At 35.8% G+C, this 22556-nt stretch overlaps 1 protein-coding gene across 1 annotated transcript in view; it reads right to left on the reverse strand.

Annotated features, from left to right (window-relative positions):
* TMEM135 (transmembrane protein 135) overlaps window positions 1–22556 on the reverse strand; it is a 270034-nt gene that overhangs the window by 75688 nt on the left and 171790 nt on the right. Inside the window, exon 6 of the mRNA XM_005699432.3 lies at window positions 5171–5217. Within this exon, the coding sequence (XP_005699489.2) occupies window positions 5171–5217 (47 nt within the window). The remainder of the gene's footprint in view (window positions 1–5170; window positions 5218–22556) is intronic.

The following is a 22556-nucleotide window of genomic DNA, read 5'->3' on the forward strand; positions in this document are numbered from 1 at the left end:
CACTCGAAAACTGTAGGGTGTCCAATCAATAAATAGTGTCTTTTTCTAAAAAAAAAAAAAAAAAAAATCTACATCCATATATTGAGACTAATGAAATATTATAGTTTATTAATGTTGGCCTTCACAAAATAGTGCAAATTCATGGACTAGCAGTCATCAAAACTGTTCCTAAATATGTATAAAACACAACCACAATAAACTTTAATTTGCACTGGTTTTTAACTAAAAATCCAATGTTTATAGCAGATTAACATACGTCTGCTGTGAATCAGTCATATATGGTCTGTGAATTATCTGCTATGACAACGAGTCTGAGCTGTTCAATCTACATGTTTAAACAAATTGTTGGATTTGTTGCTGCCTTTGCATAGGCAGGTGGAAAGAATTTCTAGCTAGGTACTCACTAAGATGGGACCCAAGTTGTCATAATATGCTTTACGATACTACTTTAAATTAAAGAAAAATGACACTGGATTACTTCATTTTTAAAAAAGATTAATGTTCTTTATACACAGATCACTAATGTTGACAATAAAACAGGCAAAATAACGTTCAACAGTTGTGAGCAGGATTAAGCATAATAGTTTTGTTGCAGTGTCTGTGTTATTGTTGATTTTCTCCTTTGTTTCTCAGTTAAAACAAGAAAGAGCAAGTGGTTCAAAAGAAACTATTTTCTCCACATTGACTGTTGGGAATATCCTAAGCAAGCCTGAATCAATAATTATGATAAACCCTTTTACTTGGAAAAAAAAAAAAAAAACTTACATTTCTTTACCCATAAATACACTCTTGGAAGTAAAGAAATACCCTAAAGAGATGCATTTGACAAAACAGTCTATCAAGTTTTCAAGTATGACTTCTGCTTGGTCTGAATTGATAGTGACAGACATGCTCTCAGGCAAAGTTATGACAATAACATACAAAATTATATAATGCTTAAACAAAAAAGGCACAATCGTTATGAATAACGCCTACTGGAACTGTACAGAGAGGCTTTTTCTTTCAAAACAATCTTCAAAATATTGTACCCCAATTCATATCAACAGACAGCTGGATGGCCAACAGGCTAAGAACTGGAACAAGACTAGAACTTTTTCTTCACATACTACCTTCCCTCCACCCACACCTGTGAAGTGCTCCCAGAATTTCATTGGAATGTAAGCTTTATTTCTAGAGTACCAATTAAAAATCAAGATCACCATGTATGATGGGGTTAAGTGTCTTTAATATTAACTTCTCATTTTGGTATTAAATCCTTATTTAAATGCTTCTTTCTCTGCAATCACCCTCTGTGTTTTTTCATTCTTCTAATTTTATTGAGGCTTTCAATGGCTAAGTCAAAGATCTTTCTTGGTAAAGGTCGCATTGTGCTTGAAAATATGTGGGTTATTTTCAAATACCTTTCGATAATGATTTCTAACATAATTTCACAGTGAAAAGAGAACAGACTCTGTATGACTTCAATACCTTTAGACCATGAAATTTTCATACCTTATTTTATGTCCCTGGATATGTTCCAGTGTCTCCTAGTTTATAGTCTATGGGAACTTGAATAGAATTTGTAGCCTACTGTTGTGTGAAAACTGTATAAATCTTAATTATGTTGAATTGATTCATAGTGTTTTTCAGGCCTACTATATCCTTCGACCTTTCTGTATATTCATTCTATTAATTTTTGAGAGTTTGACATTGAAACTCCAACTTAAAATATTAATTTATCTACTTAAAAAAATAACTGTAATAAATAGTTGAACTGTATGTAACTGTTCTGTATTTTCCAAGTTTCCTGTAAATATGATATCACACTTTCATAATTTAAAAAATAAAAAAGATAAAAAGAGACCATGTATGGGATAATGTGAAAAGACCTATACCTATAAAATAACTAAGAGCTATGCAAAAGTAAGATATTTTCACTACATATTTTAATAACCATGGTTTCAATACTATGAACACTCTGTTGTTTTTTAAGTAAATTCACTTTATAACTATCACATCCTATGTCACTTTAAGGAAATACTTATGGAACTACTTCCTAAGTTCTTTCTTTAAAAAAACATAAAATTGGCAAACCTTTTCTGTATTGAAATGGGGTCTCATTTCCCTTTTTCCCATTTATGGGTTAGGATAAAAACACAAGTTGATTCATTTCTAACACAAAATGTTTCCCTTATCCTCTTCTTAGTAAAGGTTACCATAAATGGAATCATAGGGACAATATTATTTGATATTTACTGATCTAATTTTATGCAATTAGAATTAAAGTAATTGTTAATAAATGGAATAAATACGTCCTAAGATATCTGTATTTATAATAAAGCTGAATTTCAAAAACAAAATATTCTAATACAATTGGACTTGCTAACTACTAACTTGTTTGTGCATTCCAAACACATGCTAGAGTTCAGACAAACATATAACACTGTTTTCTTTGGTTGCAGTACATTATAAATGGTTTTATTTTACCATTTACCAAACCTCTTTTGTTGAGTTATTCAAACTAACTTCTGCCAAGAACACTAGGAATTTGGTGATAGTGCTCCTTTTTGGAGAAAAACAACCCCTTTCCTCAGAAAATGGAAAATGTTTATCTTGGCACTAAAACCTTGTATTGAGCCTTCTGGAAAGTATTTTAAATTGTTGTTTTTAACCTAGACTTTGTGACTGAAACAGGAAAAGGTTTTGTAGCTCTGCACCAAAATACGTATTTATAGGGTTGATTTTCCTTCTACACCAAAAATACTAGTTTGATGGCAGCAGTTTTCAAAGTACAATATCCTAAGACCCTGACTAACATTGGGCACTATCACTATATTCAACACAATTGTTTTTTTAAACCTCAAAAACTTCTGATGACTAAGAAATGCTAAATGTTGATCAAACATGCTGTCTTAAAGTGCCATATTGGGAAGGACTGTTTCACTTAACAACCTGCATTTGGTAGGAATTCTCACACACACAAAAAAACTTTACTTGACATGGTACTTTCCTCTTATGCATGCCAAGAAAAGATATGTTTCTAAGTTTTTATCTTTGTTGTACATCTCTCCCATTAGGTATCTTCAGATTAGACAGAGGATAAAGATAAACTACATGAACTTGTAATACTGTCCGAATAATGCATCTGAATACATTTAAGGTTTTAGGAACTGATAAAATGAAAGTCATTGTTCTCAACTCCCATACCACACCCCTAAATTACCAAAATATAAGAAAGCGACCATAGGAATTATAAAGTATATATGAAAGTATGTTAAAAATAGTAGGTCATTTGATTTCACAAATGCCCCCAGGTAGCTGCAATGATTTCTCAGTCACTAATAACCGACATAAATTACCATGCACTCCATTATGAATAAGTCTGCCTCACCTTAAAAACTTCATCCATTTTTTCCTTCTAATAGCCTATCCATCCTTTACATGAAAAATTAAATTAACATCATTTTATATTTGCATATAACATTTTTATAATGTCAAAGGAAGTTAAAATTATATCACCATTCTTCAGTTAAGTTCAGTCACTCAGTCGTGTCCAACTCTGTGACCCAATGAATTGCAGCACACCAGGCCTCCATGTCCACCACCAACTCCCGGAGTTCACTCAAACTCACGTCCATTGAGGCCATGATGCCATCCAGCCATCTCATCCTCTGTTGTCCCCTTTTCCTCCAGCCCCAAATCCCTCCCAGCATCAGAGTCTTTTCCTATGAGTCAACTCTTCGCATGAAGTGGCCGAAGTACTGGAGTTTGAGCTTCAGCATCAGTCCTTCCAAAGAAATCCCAGGACCAATCTCTTTTAGGATGGACTGGTTGAATCTCCTTGCAGTTCAAGGGACTCTCAAGAGTCTTCTCCAACACCACAGTTCAAAAGCATTAATTCTTCGGCGCTCAGCTTTCTTCACAGTCCAACTCTCACATCCATACATGACTACTGGAAAAACCATAGTCTTGCCTAGACAGACCTTAGTTGGCAAAGTAATGTCTCTGCTTTTCAATATGCTATCTAGGTTGGTCATAACTTTCCTTCCAAGGAGTAAGCATCTTTTCATTTCATGACTGCAATCACCATCTGCAGTGATTTTGGAGCCCCAAAAATAAAGTTAGCCACTGTTTCTACTGTTTCCCCATCTATTTCCCATGAAGTGATGGGACCAGATGCCATGATCTTCATTTTCTGAATGTTGAGCTTTCAGCCAACTTTTTCACTCTCCTCTTTCACTTTCATCAAGAGGCTTTTTAGTTCCTCTTCACTTTCTGCCATAAGGGTGGTGTCATCTGCTTATCAAATATATATTAGAACGTTCTAACAGGAAATTAGTTGTTTAAACATTCTGCTATGGTTGACTGTCTTAGTTAGGTTAAACAAAAAAGATATCTATCAAATACATCTCACTAAAATCCATAACTGTCTTTGTCAATCATTGTGAATTTTAATTTTAAAAGACTTGTACTTCCTGCTGTGATTGAATTCTGCCTATATCATGAAAAATTAAGAAAGAAGTCTATTCAGATGAGTGTAATAAGACTGAAACAAACAGGAATTACTAGCATTACTTCAAATGAAAGAGTGGACTCTTCCTAATCAAAAATCTTACTCCCATACTGTTGTGTTTATGCAACAATGACAGACACCATATTTATTGGCATTACAATTTTCAGCCATTCTAACACTCCCCCACACTCCTGAGAGTCTCAGAGCCAATGAAAAATACAACTTTGACATCACAAACTAACTTAATGTTTTACAGAAGGTGATAAGTGTGCTAGGTTACCTTTGCAAAAGACTTAGATTATGCCCAGCATCACTTTTCTCTCATTTAAATTTGAAATGTTGATTGTTTTATAAAGAGAGTGATGAATATCTAAACTGAGGGCCAAAAAAGCAAACATGCACTTATCAAGATCTGAGGACTATTAATTTATATATTCAGCTTTCCAAGATGAACTTATAAGCATAATGTGAAAAAAAATCACACCTTCCTTCCCTCTCTTTCTCTCTTCACTAAGAAGCAGTGACTTATCTCTGAGCACTCCAGAAAACAAAACAAATCCAACAAAAAATCATGTCATTTGTGGGGAGTAATAATTTAGAAAACACATTAGTTATACAGCGGATTTTAAAGTTACTGAGGAAGAATTTTTTCTATTAAAGTAAATAGATAGGACATACCTGAAAAAGAACATGTACATGGCAGCTGTGATGCAGAACAAAAGGACCTATGAAAAGGAGATAACACATTACTTGCAAGAGAACACTGACATCATCATTTGTGTGTCTTATCAAACCAAAATGCCCACTATTAAACCTTATACCTGAAGCAATGAAAAGGTGTACAAAACCAGTCATATACATATCACATTCCGTCTCTCAAAAAGGTATATCAAGGAATAAATGAGTCTGTATATTTACACATATACAAATAAATAAAACTACATACATTATACAATTTATGTGTGTATATATATACATATTTAGATGTATAACACTATATATACATGTGTGCATGTGTATCGATTCACTAGAGGGTTCAGATCAGTTCAGTTCAGTCGCTCAGTCGTGTCCGACTCTTTGCGACTCCATGAATCACAGCACGCCAGGCCTCCCTATCCATCACCAACTCCCAGAGTTCAATCAAACTCATGTCCATCGAGTCGGTGATGCCATCCAGCCATCTCATCCTCTGTCGTCCCCTTCTCCTCCTGCCACTAATCCCTCCCAGCATCAGAGTCTTTTCCAATGAGTCAACTCTTCGCATGAGGTGGCCAAAGTACTGGAGTTTCAGCTTTAGCATCAGTCCTTCCAATGAACACCCAGGACTGATCTCCTTTAGGATGGACTGGTTGTATCTCCCTGCAGTCCAGGGGACTCTCAAGAGTCTTCTCCAACACCACAGTTCAAAAGCATCAATTCTTTGGGGCTCAGCTTTCTTCACAGTCCAACTCTCACATCCATACATGACTACTGGAAAAACCATAGCCTTGACTAGATGGACCTTTGTTGGCAAAGTAATGTCTCTGCTTTTGAATATGCTGTCTAGGTTGGTCATAACGTTCCTTCCAAGGAGTAAGCGTCTTTTAATTTCATGGCTGCAATCACCATCCGCAGTGATTTTGGAGCCCAAAAAAATTAAGTCAGCCACTGTTTCCACTGTTTCCCCACCTATTTCCCATGAAGTGATGGGACCAGTAGAGGGTAACAGGGTTCAAAAAAGAACAGCCAATTGTTAAAATTATATCTAAGAATTCCTGAAGAAGCAATTAACTCAAGAACAAAGACAATGGCTTTTATATAGTGAAGTCAGGAGAAAAATCATAAAGCTTAATAACTATTATTTCAAGATAACAAGATTTTAAAATATAAAACACAGCCCAATTGACAACCAATTATAATCAATAAGAAAGGCCCCTAAAAATATAATCCTCCTGTATGGGATATAGACTCCCTATTTAAAAAAAAAAAATCCTCTAAAAGCAAGCATCAAAAGATATAGGAAACGTGGATTAAAAACGCTCCCTTAAAACACATCACACGAAACACAATATACTAAGACGTATATGAAAAGAATCCAAACCCAAATCCTGACCAAAAGCTTAGCTATGCCAAGGAAGTGGATCTCCATAAAACTGTTTTAAATCAATAAAACAGATGTTGTAAAATGTGTTCCAATATCAACAATAACAGCGTGAATTAAACACAAAAATTAATGTCCTCACATCACAGACAAATGACAAGTGAACAATCATCAACTATTGTTAAAGACTGAACAAGGAACCACAAAAGCAGTTTTACAAAATACTGTTCAGCTATTCCCAACACAAATTCCAGCTGACCTAAGGAAAATGTAGAAACTTTGCTATTACAAATCAAGCTTGATAGATTTGCCACCTTGGCTTAAGATACGCATTATAAACACAAACTGAGTCACTTAGAGATATATAAGCCTACCAACCCAAAAGAGGATGGGCATCATGCTCTCTGATTTCAAACCATATTTCAAAGCTGTAGTAATCAAAATGGTATGGTATTGGCATAAAAAGAGAATAGAGAATGATACAGAATAAAAGGGCCCAGAAATAAACCCATGCATACATGGTTGATTGATTTATGATAAAGGAGCCAAGAATACACAATGGGAATACAACAGTCGCTTCAATAAATGGTATTGCAAAAATAGCATAGACACATGTAAAAGAATGAAGCCGGACTACTATCTTACATCACACACAAAATTAACTCAAAATAGATTACATATTTGTATGTAAGGCCTGAAACCATAAAACTCCCAGAAAACATAGTTGGCAAGCTCCTAGACGTAGGTCATGGTGATTTTTAAAAATCTGACACCAAAAGCAACAAAAGCAAAAATAAAGTGAGACAGTAAACTAAAAAGTTCAGAAAAACAAAGGTAACCATCAACAAAACGAAAAGGAAACCTACTGAATAGGAGAAAATAATTACAAATGACATAATTGATAAAGGACTAAAATCCAAAATATAAAAAGAACTCCTACAACTCAATATCAAAAGAACAAATATTCCAATTTAAAAATGGTCAGAAGATTAAATTTTTCCAAAGAAGACAAACAAATGGCCTACAAATACATGAAAGTATGCTCAACATTAGGGAAATGCAAATCAAAACCATAACACGATATCATCTAACACTTGTCAGAATGGCTATCATCCAAAAGACTAGAAATAACAAGTGTTGATGAGGATATTAAGAAAAGGGAACCCCTGTGTACTGTTGGTGGGAAGGCAAATTGGTGCAGTCACTATGGAAAAGAGCATGGAGGCACTTCAAAAAAGTAAAAATAAAACTGCCATATGGTCCAGCAATTCCAAGTCCAAATGTTCATCCAAAGAAAATGAAATTAACTGGAAATGACATACATGAAGCACTATTAATAGCCAAGATATGGAACCAACTTAAGTGTCCATCAATAGATGAGTGGAGGATTAAACCGTGGTGTACACAGACACACACACGCACACACAGGTGGGGGGATACTATTCAGCCATAAAAAAGGATGAAATCTTGCCAATTGCAACAACATGGAAGGACCACGAGGGCATCGAGCTTTAAGTGAAATAAGTCGGTCAGAGAAAGACAAACATCATATGATCTCTTCCGTGTGGAATGTGAAGGAGGAGGAGGAAGGGAGAAAGAAGAAGGAAGAAAGAGAAATAGACATTTGAGCTCACAGATACTGAGAACAGATATGTTACAGGAGTGGTGGGAGAAATGGGGCAGCTACATTTTTTTTTTTAGTTTAAATTAATTTTTTAAAAGGATGTGTGTGTTAATCACTTAGTCATGCACGACTCTTTGTGACCCCATGGACTGTAGCCCTCCAGACCCCTCTGCCCATGGGATAATCCAGGCAAGAATACTGGAGTGCATTGCTATCTCCTTCTCCAGGGGATATTCCTGACCCAGGGATCAAACCCAGGTCCCCTGCACTGCAGGCCGATTCTTTACCATCTGAGCCGAAGGGAAGTCCACCCTTTTAAAAGGATGGGTATCGATCACTACAAAACAAACACTTACTTTTATCAATTTTTTATAAAGTAATATATGAAATCTTTCATTATAAAGTATATCAAATCTAATAACCATGCACACACTCTTCTCTCCTATCTCCTTCTTTTCCTCCCCCAATCTCTCTTGTCTTTAAAAATACCTGATCCATGATGCATAAGGTTCATGTCACTGGTTTTGAAAAAGTGACAATGCATAAAGAATAATTTTCAGTGACTGCTTAATCAATTATAAATTCCAAGCGAGTTTGTTTACTGGCAATAATTTGCTAGCCAATGATCCACATCAAGAAGCTCAATTTTTATTGCCCTTTCCTTGAATCCCCTTGGGGCAATGCCAAGCTTTCCAGATGCGCAGTATTTCATTCTTTCCCTGCACAAGTCATTATCCCCCTCACAAACTCCATTCACAAACCACTCCGGAAGCGTCACACAAGTCCTTCCTAGGTTCTCTATCTTCTCCAAAGAAAATTTCCAAAAGTCTCCCTCAAAATGTTTCTATGCTCCATCCTCAGATGCTAGACCTATCTGTGCTCACATGAAACTAACAATTATCTTCATGAATAATACACTTGAAACTGGGAAAGAATATAATGTTTAAGAACTCAAGCTCTGGAATAAGGCAAATAAAGGTTTGAATCTAGTTCTGTGTGACTTTTGATGCTTTCTAATGAGGTGGAAGAACTTGGAGCCTATTACACAGAGTGAACTCAGTCAGAAAGAGAAAGATCACATATTAACGCATATATATGGAATCTAGAGAGATAGTACTGATGCCCTACTCGCAAGGTAGCAACGGAGATGCAGACATGATGTGTTTTTTATAATTTCCCCTAAAATCTTGGATCCCTTATTTGTAAAGTGAGTAGATCACCTCACTTTGAATTGTTGGGAAGATTAAATGAGACAATACTTGCAGTGTCAGGGATTTAGCAGATTATTTTTATTTTGTTCTGTTATTCATGACAGTGATGTAGATATAAAAACCTCATCCAGAGACAGAGAAACCTGTAAAGGTTTTTAAAACCTTTGTTTAAAAGCAAGCAGACTTCGCCTTTATGAAATCTTCTCAAATCACCAATATTTGAAGTTCACTTTTTTTTTAAATAGTTTTAAGACATGAAAATCTGTGCAAACAGGAGGAAACATGTAAGGGATATTATTAAAGTACAAGTGATCAACTCGTTCGAGAAATATTCCCACATACCATGCACCAGGCACTACTGTAGAACCTAAAACAGTATACAAAATGGACCAAGTCCTTGCCTTGTGGAACTCATCTTCTGGTAAGGCAAGAGAAGATATCAAATTAGTATGTCAGACAGTAGTAATGAATTTTGAAGCAAAGCAAAGTAGGATAAGGAGATAAAGGAGTGGTTTTACACAAAGTGGTCAAGGAAGCAAAGACTTGTTAGTAGAGACTCTGAGGAGATGAGGAATAAACAAGGGGACTCTATCAACAGAACCAATGGAAAATATTTTTGAATTTTATTGAGAAAGATGGTCAGTATTATTTTTAAAGATGCTAAAGAAAGGACTTCATTGTTAGCAACATACAGTTTTCAAAGTTATTTTTTAATTAATTGTGCTAAATCTGTTAAACACTAACTTCAACAGACTGCTTTTCTAAATAAATGCAAATTGTAGTTGAATGAAGAATATAGTCTCTATGTTTCGAATTATAAAGGTAAAAGGTACTTTAGGTAATGTATTTTTTTTCATAGTAGGAAACACAGATCCTTAAAAAGCCAGTAATACATCCATGCCTACCCTGTTGGTTGTATCTTGCATTTCCTCTATTAAACAAATATTGGTCAAGTGTTACTGTTTCCATTCTATACAGAAGATATTTAAAAATGATTCTAACCCTCAAAGATCTTATAGAACACTGCTCCATAGTTTAATTCTGCAGCTACTTTTCACATGTGTGGCTATTTAAAAATTTTTATAGACATATTGAAGTATAACTGACATTTAATGAGTACAAATTTATAATTTCTGACATAGGTACACAGCTATAAAATCAGAATTAAGATAATGAACATATCCTTCACACCCAAAATGTTTTTAACACATGCCTTCATTATCTCTGTCGTAAGACTCTGTAGTGATGTCTCCCTTGTCACTCCCAACACTGGCAATTTGTATCTTCTTGTCTTTATTAGTCTATGAATTTATTAATTGTATTGATTTTTATATAAAAAAGAGCTTTTACTTAATCAATTTTCTTTTTCCATTTTCTATCTTGTTTACTTAAATTTAATTATTAATTCCTTTTTGTTTGGTTTGATTTTGTTTTCTTAGTTTAAGGGTAGAAATTTAGGCCATTGGTTTAAGTTTTTGCTTGTTTTTTTCCCTATATAGATGTACAATGATATAAATTTCCTCCTAATATCTGATGTGCAAGTATCCTAATTTTATTTTTTTAATTTAAATTTATTTTTTTAATTGGAAGCTAATTACTTTACAATATTGTATTGGTTTTGCCATACATCAACATGAATCTGCCACGGTATACACGTGTTCCCCATCCTGAACTCCCCTCCCACTTCCCTCCCCGTACCATCCCTCTGGGTTATCCCTATGCAAGAGTCCATTTTTGTTCCATCCAAAATACTTTTGCTTTTGCTCCCTTTTATGATCCATGGCTTAATTCAGTTCAGTTCAGTTGCTCAGTCGTGTCCGACTCTTCGTGACCCCATGGACTGCAGCACACCAGGCCTCCCTGTCCATCACCAACTCCCAGAGTTCACCCAAACTCATGTCCATGACTTCATTAGAAGTGTGTTGTTTGATTTCCAAATACTTGGGGATTTTCAGCTATCTTTTTGTTGTTACTGACTTATTTATTCTATTAGGGTCAGAAAATACTTCATTGGACTTGATTATTCCTAGGTTTATCAAAACTTATTTGATGTCCCAGAATATGTTTTATATGTTTGGTAAATAATCTGTGTGCCTTTTAAAAGAATGTGAATTCAACTGTTGTTGGGCGAGAGTCAAGCTGCTTAACAGTGTTGTTCCAGTCTTATAAACCTTTATTGATTTATCTGTCTACTTGTTCAACAGTTATTGAGACAAAGTATCAAAATATCCTGCTGTAATTATGCAGGTGTCTCCATAATCTCTCCTCACAGTTCTATCAGTTTTTCCTTGGTGTATTCTGAAGCTCTGCTATCAGGGACAAGACATTTAGAATTACGCTTACTTTACCATGATGAAATTACCTTCTTTATCTCTGGCATTCTTTGCTTTGAAATCTATTTCATCTGACAGTAATTCCAGCTTTCTTTTGGTTACCATTAGTCTTCCACTCTTTTAATTGATTTGGTCTTTATAGTCAATGCCTAGAGGCATCATATTGCTGTTTTTTGCCTTTTTATCCTGGTCTGAAACCTCCACCTCTTCATTTGGCATATTTAGATTGTTTGCATTTAAGACGATTATTGGTAAGTTCAGAACTAAATCTGTCCTCTTGCTGTTTTTTCTGTAGTTTCTTTTGCATACTTTTATTTATATATTTTCAGCCGTGCTGGGTCCTGGTGACTGCGGGTGCTGTTCTCCACCTGAGGTACACAGGGGCCACTCTCCAGCTGCCGTGTGTGGGCCTCTCTTGATGTGCAGCACAGGCTCTAGGCGCCCAGGCTTCAGCAGCTGCAGCTTGTGGGCTCACAGCTGCGGCTTCCAGGCTCTAGAGCACAGGCTCAGCTGCTCTGCAGGAGGTGGGATCCTCCCAGACCAGGGACTGAACCTGGCTCTCCTGTCTTGGCAGGAAGATTCTTTACCAGTGAGCTAGCAGAAAAGCCCTCAATAGTTCCTTATCTGTTTCTTTTTTCTTCCTCTGCCTTTTTTGAATCAACTCAGTTTTTTAAAAAGACTCCATCTTCCCTGTATTGTTGGCTTGTTTGTTTGTTTAAAGGCTTTATAGTAAACATCTTTAAATTGATACAGTCTCCATTCAAGTGATATTATACCACTTAACATATAAAATGGAATCCCTCAATAGTATACTTCTGTTTCTTCCCTGTCTCTAACATTTGTGCTATTACTGTCATCCATTATAGTTCTATATATTTTATAGAAAATACATTTTAAATATTTTTCTTTAAAAATGTATGTCTAAAAACGTTTTGACCTTTGTTTTTAAAGTTATTTTTTCCGGGTATCAATTTCTAGGTGGATGGATCATTTCATTTCTGTAGTTGGCTCAATGAGTACTGCTTCAGTGTCTGCTTAGAATTTGATTAGGAGGTGTCTTAGAGTAGTCTTATTCATGCTTCTTTTACTAGGGCTTCATTAAATTTCTTTGATCTGTGGATTTATATTTTTCATCAAATTAGAAAATTTTTAACCATAGTTACATGAAATATATTTTCTCCCTCTCCCTTTCCTCTTTGGGAACTCCAATTATTATACAGTAGGTCACCTAAAATTGTTCCACAACTCAGTAATTTTCTATTTTGCAAAAAAAAAAAAAAACCACCCTTTATTCTCCATGATTCATTTTGGATCATTTCTGTTCTTATGTCTTCAAGTTCAATATTTTCTTCTGTAATGTATAATATGTTATTAATGCCACCCAGTAAATTTTACACATGTAATTATTATAGCATAATTAGAAATTTGATTTGATTTTTTCCATTTTCCATGCTCTACCTCTTGTGAAACTTATACAGAATTCACTTATAACAATGCTTTCTAATGTCACTGCCTGCCAACTAACAGCTTTTGTCAGTTCTCATTAAGTATTAATTGATTATCTCCTCATTACAGGTCAACTGTTCTTGTTTCTTACTGCATGCCTGGTCATTCTGATTGGATATCACACATTCTGAATTTCACCTTGATGGATGTTGGATATTTCTGTACGCCCGTAAATCTTGAGTTTTGTTCTTGGTCACAGTTATTTGGAAACAGTCAAATCCTTTAATGACTTGCTCTTAAGATATTTTAGGAGGGTGTGGGGTAGTGCTCAACTTAGGACTAATTATTCCTCATGGCTGAGATAAGACCCTTATGCGTCCTCCACCACATGAATCTTGAGATTTTCCAGGCTGGCTGATAGGAACAGACACTATGCCTACTGCTATTTGAATGCCAAGCACTCAGTTAAGCACTTCTAATCCTTCCAGGTCATTCTTTCTTTGACCTGGGGTATCTTCCTCATGTACATACCCTAATCAATAACCAGCTGAATACCTTCCTCTCTCGTCTTCAGCGGACTCCATCCAGCAGTGGATACCACAACAGACAAGCAGTTATAGACATATCCATAATTGCAAAAAGTTCTATTAGACCTGTCTGGCTAGTAAATGACACGTCCACTATGCATTGTGGTAATGCTGCCCTTAACATATTCTAACTGGCTGTAAAGTGTGCATCTCCACACATCTATTTTTATACTTTACATTTTTATGTCTAAATTGACACACAAAATAATCATATCACAGTTTACTCATCTGTGGAAATAATACAATATTAACTATTACACAGATTGTAAGCGTTGAGTGAGATAACATACATAAAGCCGAACAGAATGACCAGTACATCAAAGACGCTCAAGAAATGGTAACTACTGACAAGAAATAATTTCTCTATAATTCCCTTCCATTTCACAATAATTGTACAATATACTTAAACAGGATAAGTGCTTTTGAAATTGCTATTATCACTTTGATTTTTTTTAATTCAAAAAATAATGAAGGGTGTAATACAACATGAATGAATCTCAAAAAAACTATTTAAGTGAAGGAAGCCGGTTACAAAAGACCACATGTTGCATGACACCATTTATCTGAAATTTCAGAATAGACAAATGTCCTTACAGCAAGTAGAATTATGGCTGTCTAGAGCTAGAGGAGTGAGGGCTGATGGAGTTTGTCCATGGTATATGGTTTCTTCAGGGGTCGATGAAAATATTCCAAAATTAGACCACATGGAGACGCACACAGTTCTGTAAACATATTAAAAACCCATGGAATTGATACTTTTATAGCATGTAATATATCTCAAAAACACTTAAAACTTTAAAAAAATTGATACGTATACTTGAGAGAAACAAAAACTCAAACTGAATGACAAAAATACAATGAACAGAAAGTTCCCTTATATTCTAGAGCTCTGGTATTCTGTCTGTATAGAATTGTGTAGGTGTGTCCGTGTAGGTGTGTGTACATTTGTGCAAAGATACATGCCAAATAAAGACACCCTTTTATACTTTTTAAGTTTACACACATATACACAGAGGAATGCTAAGGGTTACTTAAATAGTCTGTGAATAAATAGATTGGAGGCAAAATATACTGAATACCAAAGTAAACATTGTGAACTTGCACCCATATCTCTGGAGGTAAATCCTTAGAATTGAATTCACTGTATCAAAGATAGGTGCATTTTTAATTCTGATATACTCTCATATCAATGGTGTATCAAAGTAGCCATACCCTGACATGAACAATTTCCCTATAGCCACAAAACTGCGTTTTATCCTCGCAATGTGATGGATGAAAGAAACGATGTATCATAGTTGCGTTCTTTGTGTGAATGAAATTGAGCCTCACAGGTTTATAAATCTTTTCATTTTTGGTCAGCTGATTTAACTACTTTTTCATACCCTTTGCCTATTTTTCAACTGTGGATCTTTTAGAAACCATTTTTATTTTTTGAAACTGAACATACCTATGTGAAAGCATAAATTAATTTCATTATTTTCTATTTGCACCAAGAATAGAGGTGGTTAAATAAAACACTGTGTATTGGAAATTTCATAATGTACTAAACCAAAAGAATATTTAAGTCGAGTGCACAAATAACATGAAACTAAAGTTCATTCAGCTGAAAAATACTGTTTTCTCTCGAATAACTTTTCAGGAAGTGATAGATTTACAATACATGGCTTCCTGTTAGAGAGCTTACAAAACTTGCAGGGAGAAACTGTACTATGGCTGTCTTCACTATGTCATGTAGGATTATATGAAAACTATCCCTCTCGATGCGCTAACAAAGAAACAATACCATGATATGTGAATACTGTATAAACCTAAAAATGGCCAGAAATACACAAAATGTGACTATGACCCAGTAAAGAAGGCTGTTTTTACCATTTAAGCCTCAAAATGGTTAAAACACATATCCTGAAGTCATTTAAAGTCTACTAGCGACCTAAACAGATGGTGCGTTTAACTACTTCCTCCCACAGAAATCTCCTGCTTTTCTTTAATCTCCTCAATGAAATGTTTCTTAGCCCTGCTCACTGCCTTTGCCCACTCCTGCCTGAGTGTGTCCAAAGATGCTCCTTGTTGCCTGGCCTTCATTGTTCACATCAAGCCTGTTTCCTCGCCATATTCACTGAGCCCCTTTCCTTCCATTACACAAACAAATACTGAAACCTCATCTCTGCTTTCTGGAAAAGAGCAATAAATTTCTCCTTGCCTCATGTGTACTTCATTCATATTTTAGCCATGCATCCACCCTCCCTTCCATTCAAAAAAAAAAAAGTGATCTGCTATTTATGCGTTACTAACACTTCGTGCCTGAGCAAGTCAAAAGGAGAGAGATACAGAGACGATCTGATAAGCTCTAGACTATCAGGAGACCTCATGATCGTCAAGAGAAACAGAATAGACAAGGAACCACTAGTCCCCTTTGCCTATATATTTACTACAGTGCTTGCTATACTGCCAGGGTATTAGGGCAGTAAAACCACATAATATTGATTCTTGTTGTCAAAGTCAGTCTAGTGGAAATGTAAGCATATTAACAAATCAGCCCAATACAATATCCTAAGACAGAATATTTACATTTTACCCTATAAGAGGTGCTCACCAAAACATTTAATTATATTATTATTTTAATTATTCAATATATATTTAGACAAAGCTTTTTGGGTTGTCTGTATACCTTTACATCTCTAATGTAAGTTACTCAAAACACAAAGTGCCCAAAAGCAATCGCTATTCTGTGTAATTCCATACAAGGACAGATTCTTGATATTCCATATAAGGCTTCTGATAATAAATTTAATTTCTATGTATAGCAACCATCTTTCAAAAACTAAATACTACTCCCATTCATATACTTTGTAAAGGTGGAACTTAAGACTCTATAAGCATTTTCAATTTTCCTAAAAACACAGACCATTACATAGCCTCTTGGGGAAGCCATTCTTATAAGATCAATGAGTGTTATCACAATTTGCAATGTATATATTTTGCTTTGAACACAGAACAGATCATTATCACAGTACTAATATGCTTTTTAAAATGCATCATCTTAAGTAGTGGGATTGTTAAATAGCTATGCATTACTTTATAATTTTTAAAAATCCTTATATAATTTGAATCACATAATATATAGTACATCTTTATAATCTGTCCCTTTGTTTTGGATTAGCAGTTTTGCTTATTGATTTCTTTTTTTTTTAAGTTTCCTTTCCTCGACATAACAAATACAGGAAAAGTACAAAGCACCTTGGGGCCTTTAGGGCCACAAATAGCAGACTACTAGTAAGAAAGAAGTCTGGGGTCTCCAGATTAAGAGTATAAACTCCATCAAATCACTTCCATTTTTTAAGCCTTAATTTTTCATCTTTAAGAAACAGGGCACTCAAAGCCGGTGTACTGGGACAACCCTGAGGGAAGGGATAGGGAGGGAGGTGGGAGGGGGGTTCAGGATGGGGGACACATGTACACCCGTGGCTGATTCACATCAATGTATGGCAACAGTAATTAGCCTTCAATGAAAATAAATTAATTTTTTTAAAGAGACATTAGGAAAAAAAAAATTAAAAAATAGACATTAGATTAATCTCGTGGATCACAACTCCAAAATTCTATGATTCCATGAGTCAGCATTTTTCAGTGCACAACAAAATTATTTCAAAGCAAACTGTCAGTAATATATGATGAGCCAAACCTCAGAATATATGTATATAGTAAGCAAAAGAGAGCATTTTCTCTGACTGAACTGAGGGTGGGAAATCACACTAGGTATGCCAGCTCTGCCCAGGCTCCTCCTTGCACTGCTCACCTTTCTTGATTTATACCTTCAAGGTCAGCAAACACAGTCTGGCAACATGTTAACCTTGACATTTTCCAGTTGTGGAAACAGTTATGTTAGATAGAGGCAAGGAAGTACAGACTGTATAATGTGCTGTCCTTTTATGGTAAATAGGTAAGCTGTATTTTGTCTTCCATAAAAGTGAAACAATTTACAGAATCTAACTCTAGAACCAACTATAGAATATTTCCGTATGAAGTAACTAATACAACCTGAACATTATAATCCTTATTAGAACACAATTCTAATTTGGCTGGCAAATTAAAAAAAAAAAAAAGCTTTAAATTACAACCTACTATTTAAAGGATTACAGATAAAGGTTTAGACATTAAAAAAAAAAAGACTTTAAAAGAAAATTCAATGGTCAAGTGAAAACCACCATGTGAATTCACTGTCTAAACAAAATACTTATTGAAAGCATATTCTCTAAATCAGTACTACAAAAATCAATTCAACATTATCATTAAGCACCCACAGCGCTTTATTTATATCCCTATTATTATCATATAAAGGAAATGCAGTTACTGAAAGCAAAGGTTGTCTAATGACATATTTAAAAGCTTAAAAGCTATCAAGATATTCAGCTGCTTCTTTTCTTTCCTATACCCATTTCTCTATTTTACAGTCAATTAGTTGGTTATTAAAAGTCATTAAAAAGGCAAATCAAAGCAAACAAGAAAGGAAATGTGAAAAGGAAGCATAAGGAGCCAAAAATAAACCATAAGAGTGTTTACAGTTAAAGGTAAGTTATAAAAATAAATAAAAAAGAACCAGAGAACAGAGAGAGGAAAGTGGAAAAGTAAATCAGACAATGGACTGCTACTGACTAGCAACGCCAGGCACTGTGCATTTTTCAAAATATTACCTCTAATCTTAATAATAGCTCTTCAAGGTAGGTGTTTGGTTTCCTGTTGTTGTTTTTGGGGGGTAGGAATTGGAGGATGATTGCTTTACAACATTGCATTGGTTTCTGCTTTACAACATGAGACAGCCGTAGTCTGCATACATTCCCTCCCTCTTGAACCTCCCTCCTCATTCCCCTACCCCACCTCACCCCTCTAGGTTGTCAGAGCACCAGAGCACCAGGCTGAGCTCCAAAGTAGGTTTTTAATCATTCCCATTTTATTTTTTTTCTTTTTTTTTAATTTTTTTTAATTTTTATTTTTACTTTATTTTACTTTACAATACTGTATTGGTTTTGCCATACATTGACATGAATCCACCACAGGTGTACATGAGTTCCCAATCCTGAACCCCCCTCCCACCTCCCACCCCATATCATCTCTCTGGATCATCCCCGTGCACCAGCCCCAAGCATCCTGTATCCTGCATTGAACATAGACTGGCGATTCGTTTCTTACATGATAGTATACATTTTTCAGCGCAATTCTCCCAAATCATCCCACCCTCTCCCTCTCCCTAATCATTCCCATTTTAGAGATGAGGCAACTGGACTCGGAAAGTACGCTACTCACTTAAAATCACAAAATATTTAAGTGGCTGAACTAAGACTCAGAGCTAGGACTGTCTGATTTCAGATTCAAGGCTTTTAATTATACCCCTCTGCCTCTAGAAAAACTTTATTGATGGTGATCAGGTAGCTACTCTGCTTCCAAGGTAGGGATAATCCTTATAATGCTTCCTATATATAATATATATACACATACATTTTTATAAATATCTGTCCTTTAAGAAGGGGGGGTGGTGAGGGGAAACCTTTCAGAATTCAGCATAATAACTAAAATAATAGTGCAAAACTAACATCAATTACTGATGTTACTGAATGCTCCCTCTATGTCACATGCTATATTCTGTGCTTGACATACATCACTTTACATAATCCTCAAAATAGCCTTGTAATGTAGGGGTTATTATCCCCACTTCAGAGAAGAGCCTTAGAGAGAGACAACATAGGGATTAAGCCAGATATGGCAACCAGGTGTGACTGCATGGTCATGGATTTCTCTCAAAAACTTCTTTTAAAATCCCATTAGAGAATTACGGCTTTTATAAATTTCATTCAGCTAAGTATAATAAAACACTCAGCTAAGATATAGTCTTTGAAGTGCAAATCAACACTATAATGAGGTATCTCCTCACATAAATCATTTAAAAGTCTACAAATAACAAATGCCAGGAAAAGGACTTCCTATGGTGTTGAGTGTTGGTGGAAATGTAAATGGGTGCAGCAACTATGGAAAATAGCATGGGGGTTCCTTAAAGAACTAAAAACAGAGTTGCCATATGATCTGGCAATCCCACTCCTGGGAATATATCCAGAGAACACTGATTTGAAAAATTACAAGTACCCCAATGTTCACGGCAGCACTATTTACAAAAGCCAGGACATGGAAGCAAACTAAATGTCCATCAACAGAGGAATGGATAAACATGTGGTTGACACGCACACGTGCACACACACACACACACACACAGAGGAATATTACTCAGCCACTGCTGCTGCTGCTAAGTTGCTTCAGTCGTGTCCAACTCTGTGCGACCCCATGGACTGCAGCCCACCAGGCTCCTTCATCCATGGGATTTTCCAGGCAAAAGTACTGGAGTGGGGTGCCATCGTCTTCTCTGACTCAGCCATTAAAAAGAATGAAGTAATGCCACTTGTAGCAACATGGATGGGCCTAGAGACTGTCATACTGAGTGAAGTCAGTAAGTCAGTCAAACAGACAAGGAGAAATATCACAAGACATCCCTTATATGTGGACTCTAAAAAGAAATGATACAAACTAATTTACAAAACAGAAAGAGACTCATAGACTTAGGGAACTTGTGGCTGCAGTCAGGGGAAGGATGGAGGGCAGCGATAAGAAGGGAGTTTGGGATGAACATATTCATACTGCTATATTTAAAACGGATAAGCAACAAGGATCTACTGTACAGCACATGGAGCTCTGCTGAATGTTATATGGCAGCCTGGATGGGTGGGAGTTGGGGCAGAATGGATACCTGTATATGTACAGCAGACTCCCTTAGCTGCTCACCTGAAACTATCACAACATGGTTAATCGCCTATACCCCGAAACAAAATAAAAAGCTTGTTAAAAAAAAGATGTGGTGTGTATATGAAGGTGAAGTCGTGAAGGTGAAGTCGCTCAGTCGTGTCTGACTCTTTGCGACCCCGTGGACTATAACCTACTAGGCTTCTCCGTCCACGGGATTCTCCAGGCAAGAATACTGGTGTGGATTGCCAGTTCCTTCTCCAGGGGATCTTCTCAACCCAGGGATTGAACCCTGGTCTCCCGCAATGGAGGCAGATGCTTTAACCTCTGAGCCACCAGGGAAGCCTGTGTGTGTGTGTGTGTGTGTGTGTGTGTGCGTGTGTGTGTGTGTGTGTGTGTGTGTGTGTGTGTGTGTGTGTGTGTAGTGGAGTACTACTCAGCCGTAAAAAGGAAATAACACCATTTGCAGCAACATGGATGGACCCAGAGATTAACATACTACATGAAGTCAGAAAGAGAAAGACAAATATCATATGATATCACTATGATACAAATATAAATATAAATACAAATCTAAATATGATACAAATGAACCTATTTACAAAACAGAAACATATCCACAGAAAACAAATTTAGGGCTATTAATGGAGAAAGGAGGTGGAGGAGGGAAAAATTAGGAGTTTAGGATTAGCAGATACAAACTACTATATTTAAAATAGAAAAACAACAAAGTCTTACTGCATAGGACAGGGAATTATATTCAATATACTGTGATAAATCATAGTGGAAAAAAATACATATATATATAACATCAGTTCAGTTCAGTTGCTTAGTTGTGTCCAAGTCTTTGTGACCCCACAGACTGCAGCACGCCAGGCCTCCCTGTCCATTACCAACTTCCGGAGTTTAGTCAAACTTATGTCCATCAAGTCAGTGATCCATCCAACCATCTCATCCTCTGTGGTACCCTTCTCTTCCTGCCTTCAATCTTTCCCAGCATCAGGGTCTTTTCCAATGAGTCAGTTTTTCGCATCAGGTCACCAAAGTATTGGAGTTTCAGCTTCAGCATCAGTTCTTCCAATGAATATTCAGGACTGATAACATATGTATATGTATAAGTATAACTGAATTACTTCCCTCACAGCTCAGTCAGTAAAGAATCTGCAGGAAGGCAGGAGACCTGAGTTTGATTCCTGTGTCGGGAAGATCCCCTGGAGAAGGAAATGGCAACCCATTCCAGATTTCTTGCCTGGAGAATCCCACAGCAGAGGAGCCTGGCAGGCTACAGTCCATGGGATTGCAAGAGTCAGACATGACTTGGCGGCTAAACCACCACCACCATACCATAAACTAACACAACAGCTATAAATCAGTAAACAATTTAAAAATTTAAGAAAGATATAGTCTCTGTTATAGAGTATACTACTTACATAACAAATCAGATTTAAGAAAAGCAAAAGTGATCAAAAAATTTCCATAATCCTCAAAACTTGTATAAAATATTTATTCTAATAAAAAAATACATTTTTTACATTTTGAAACTAAGTAACCTAATATCACAATCAAAGAAAGACAGTTTTTACATTTTGAAACTAAGTAACCTAAATATCACAATCAAAAACTTAAAACCTTACACATTGCCACATTAGGTGAGAAGAGAAAAAAGTGACATGAGCCAGTTTTCTAATATGTTTACGTAACCATGTAAGTGACCATTCTTCATTCTAATGCTGCCAAACATCTTACTTTTTCAATTCAGAAAACAATACAAACAAATCTCACATGTCATTCAGCACACAGAGGATGGAGAAAGGTTTTATACAGACTCAGAACAAAGTTAAAGCTGAAAAAATATTATGCCTTCAAGCAGGGCAAAGTAGCGGATCGCCTAAGTGAAACCTCATTATTATGAGTAGACAATTTGTAGTAAGTTAGTTACTTTCATACAAAGGGTGGTATTCCCATTAACCTCAAATAAGAACCAGGCTTAGGATGACATT

This window comes from Capra hircus, chromosome 29, assembly GCF_001704415.2.
Source record: "Capra hircus breed San Clemente chromosome 29, ASM170441v1, whole genome shotgun sequence".
Classification (NCBI taxonomy): domain Eukaryota; kingdom Metazoa; phylum Chordata; class Mammalia; order Artiodactyla; family Bovidae; genus Capra; species Capra hircus.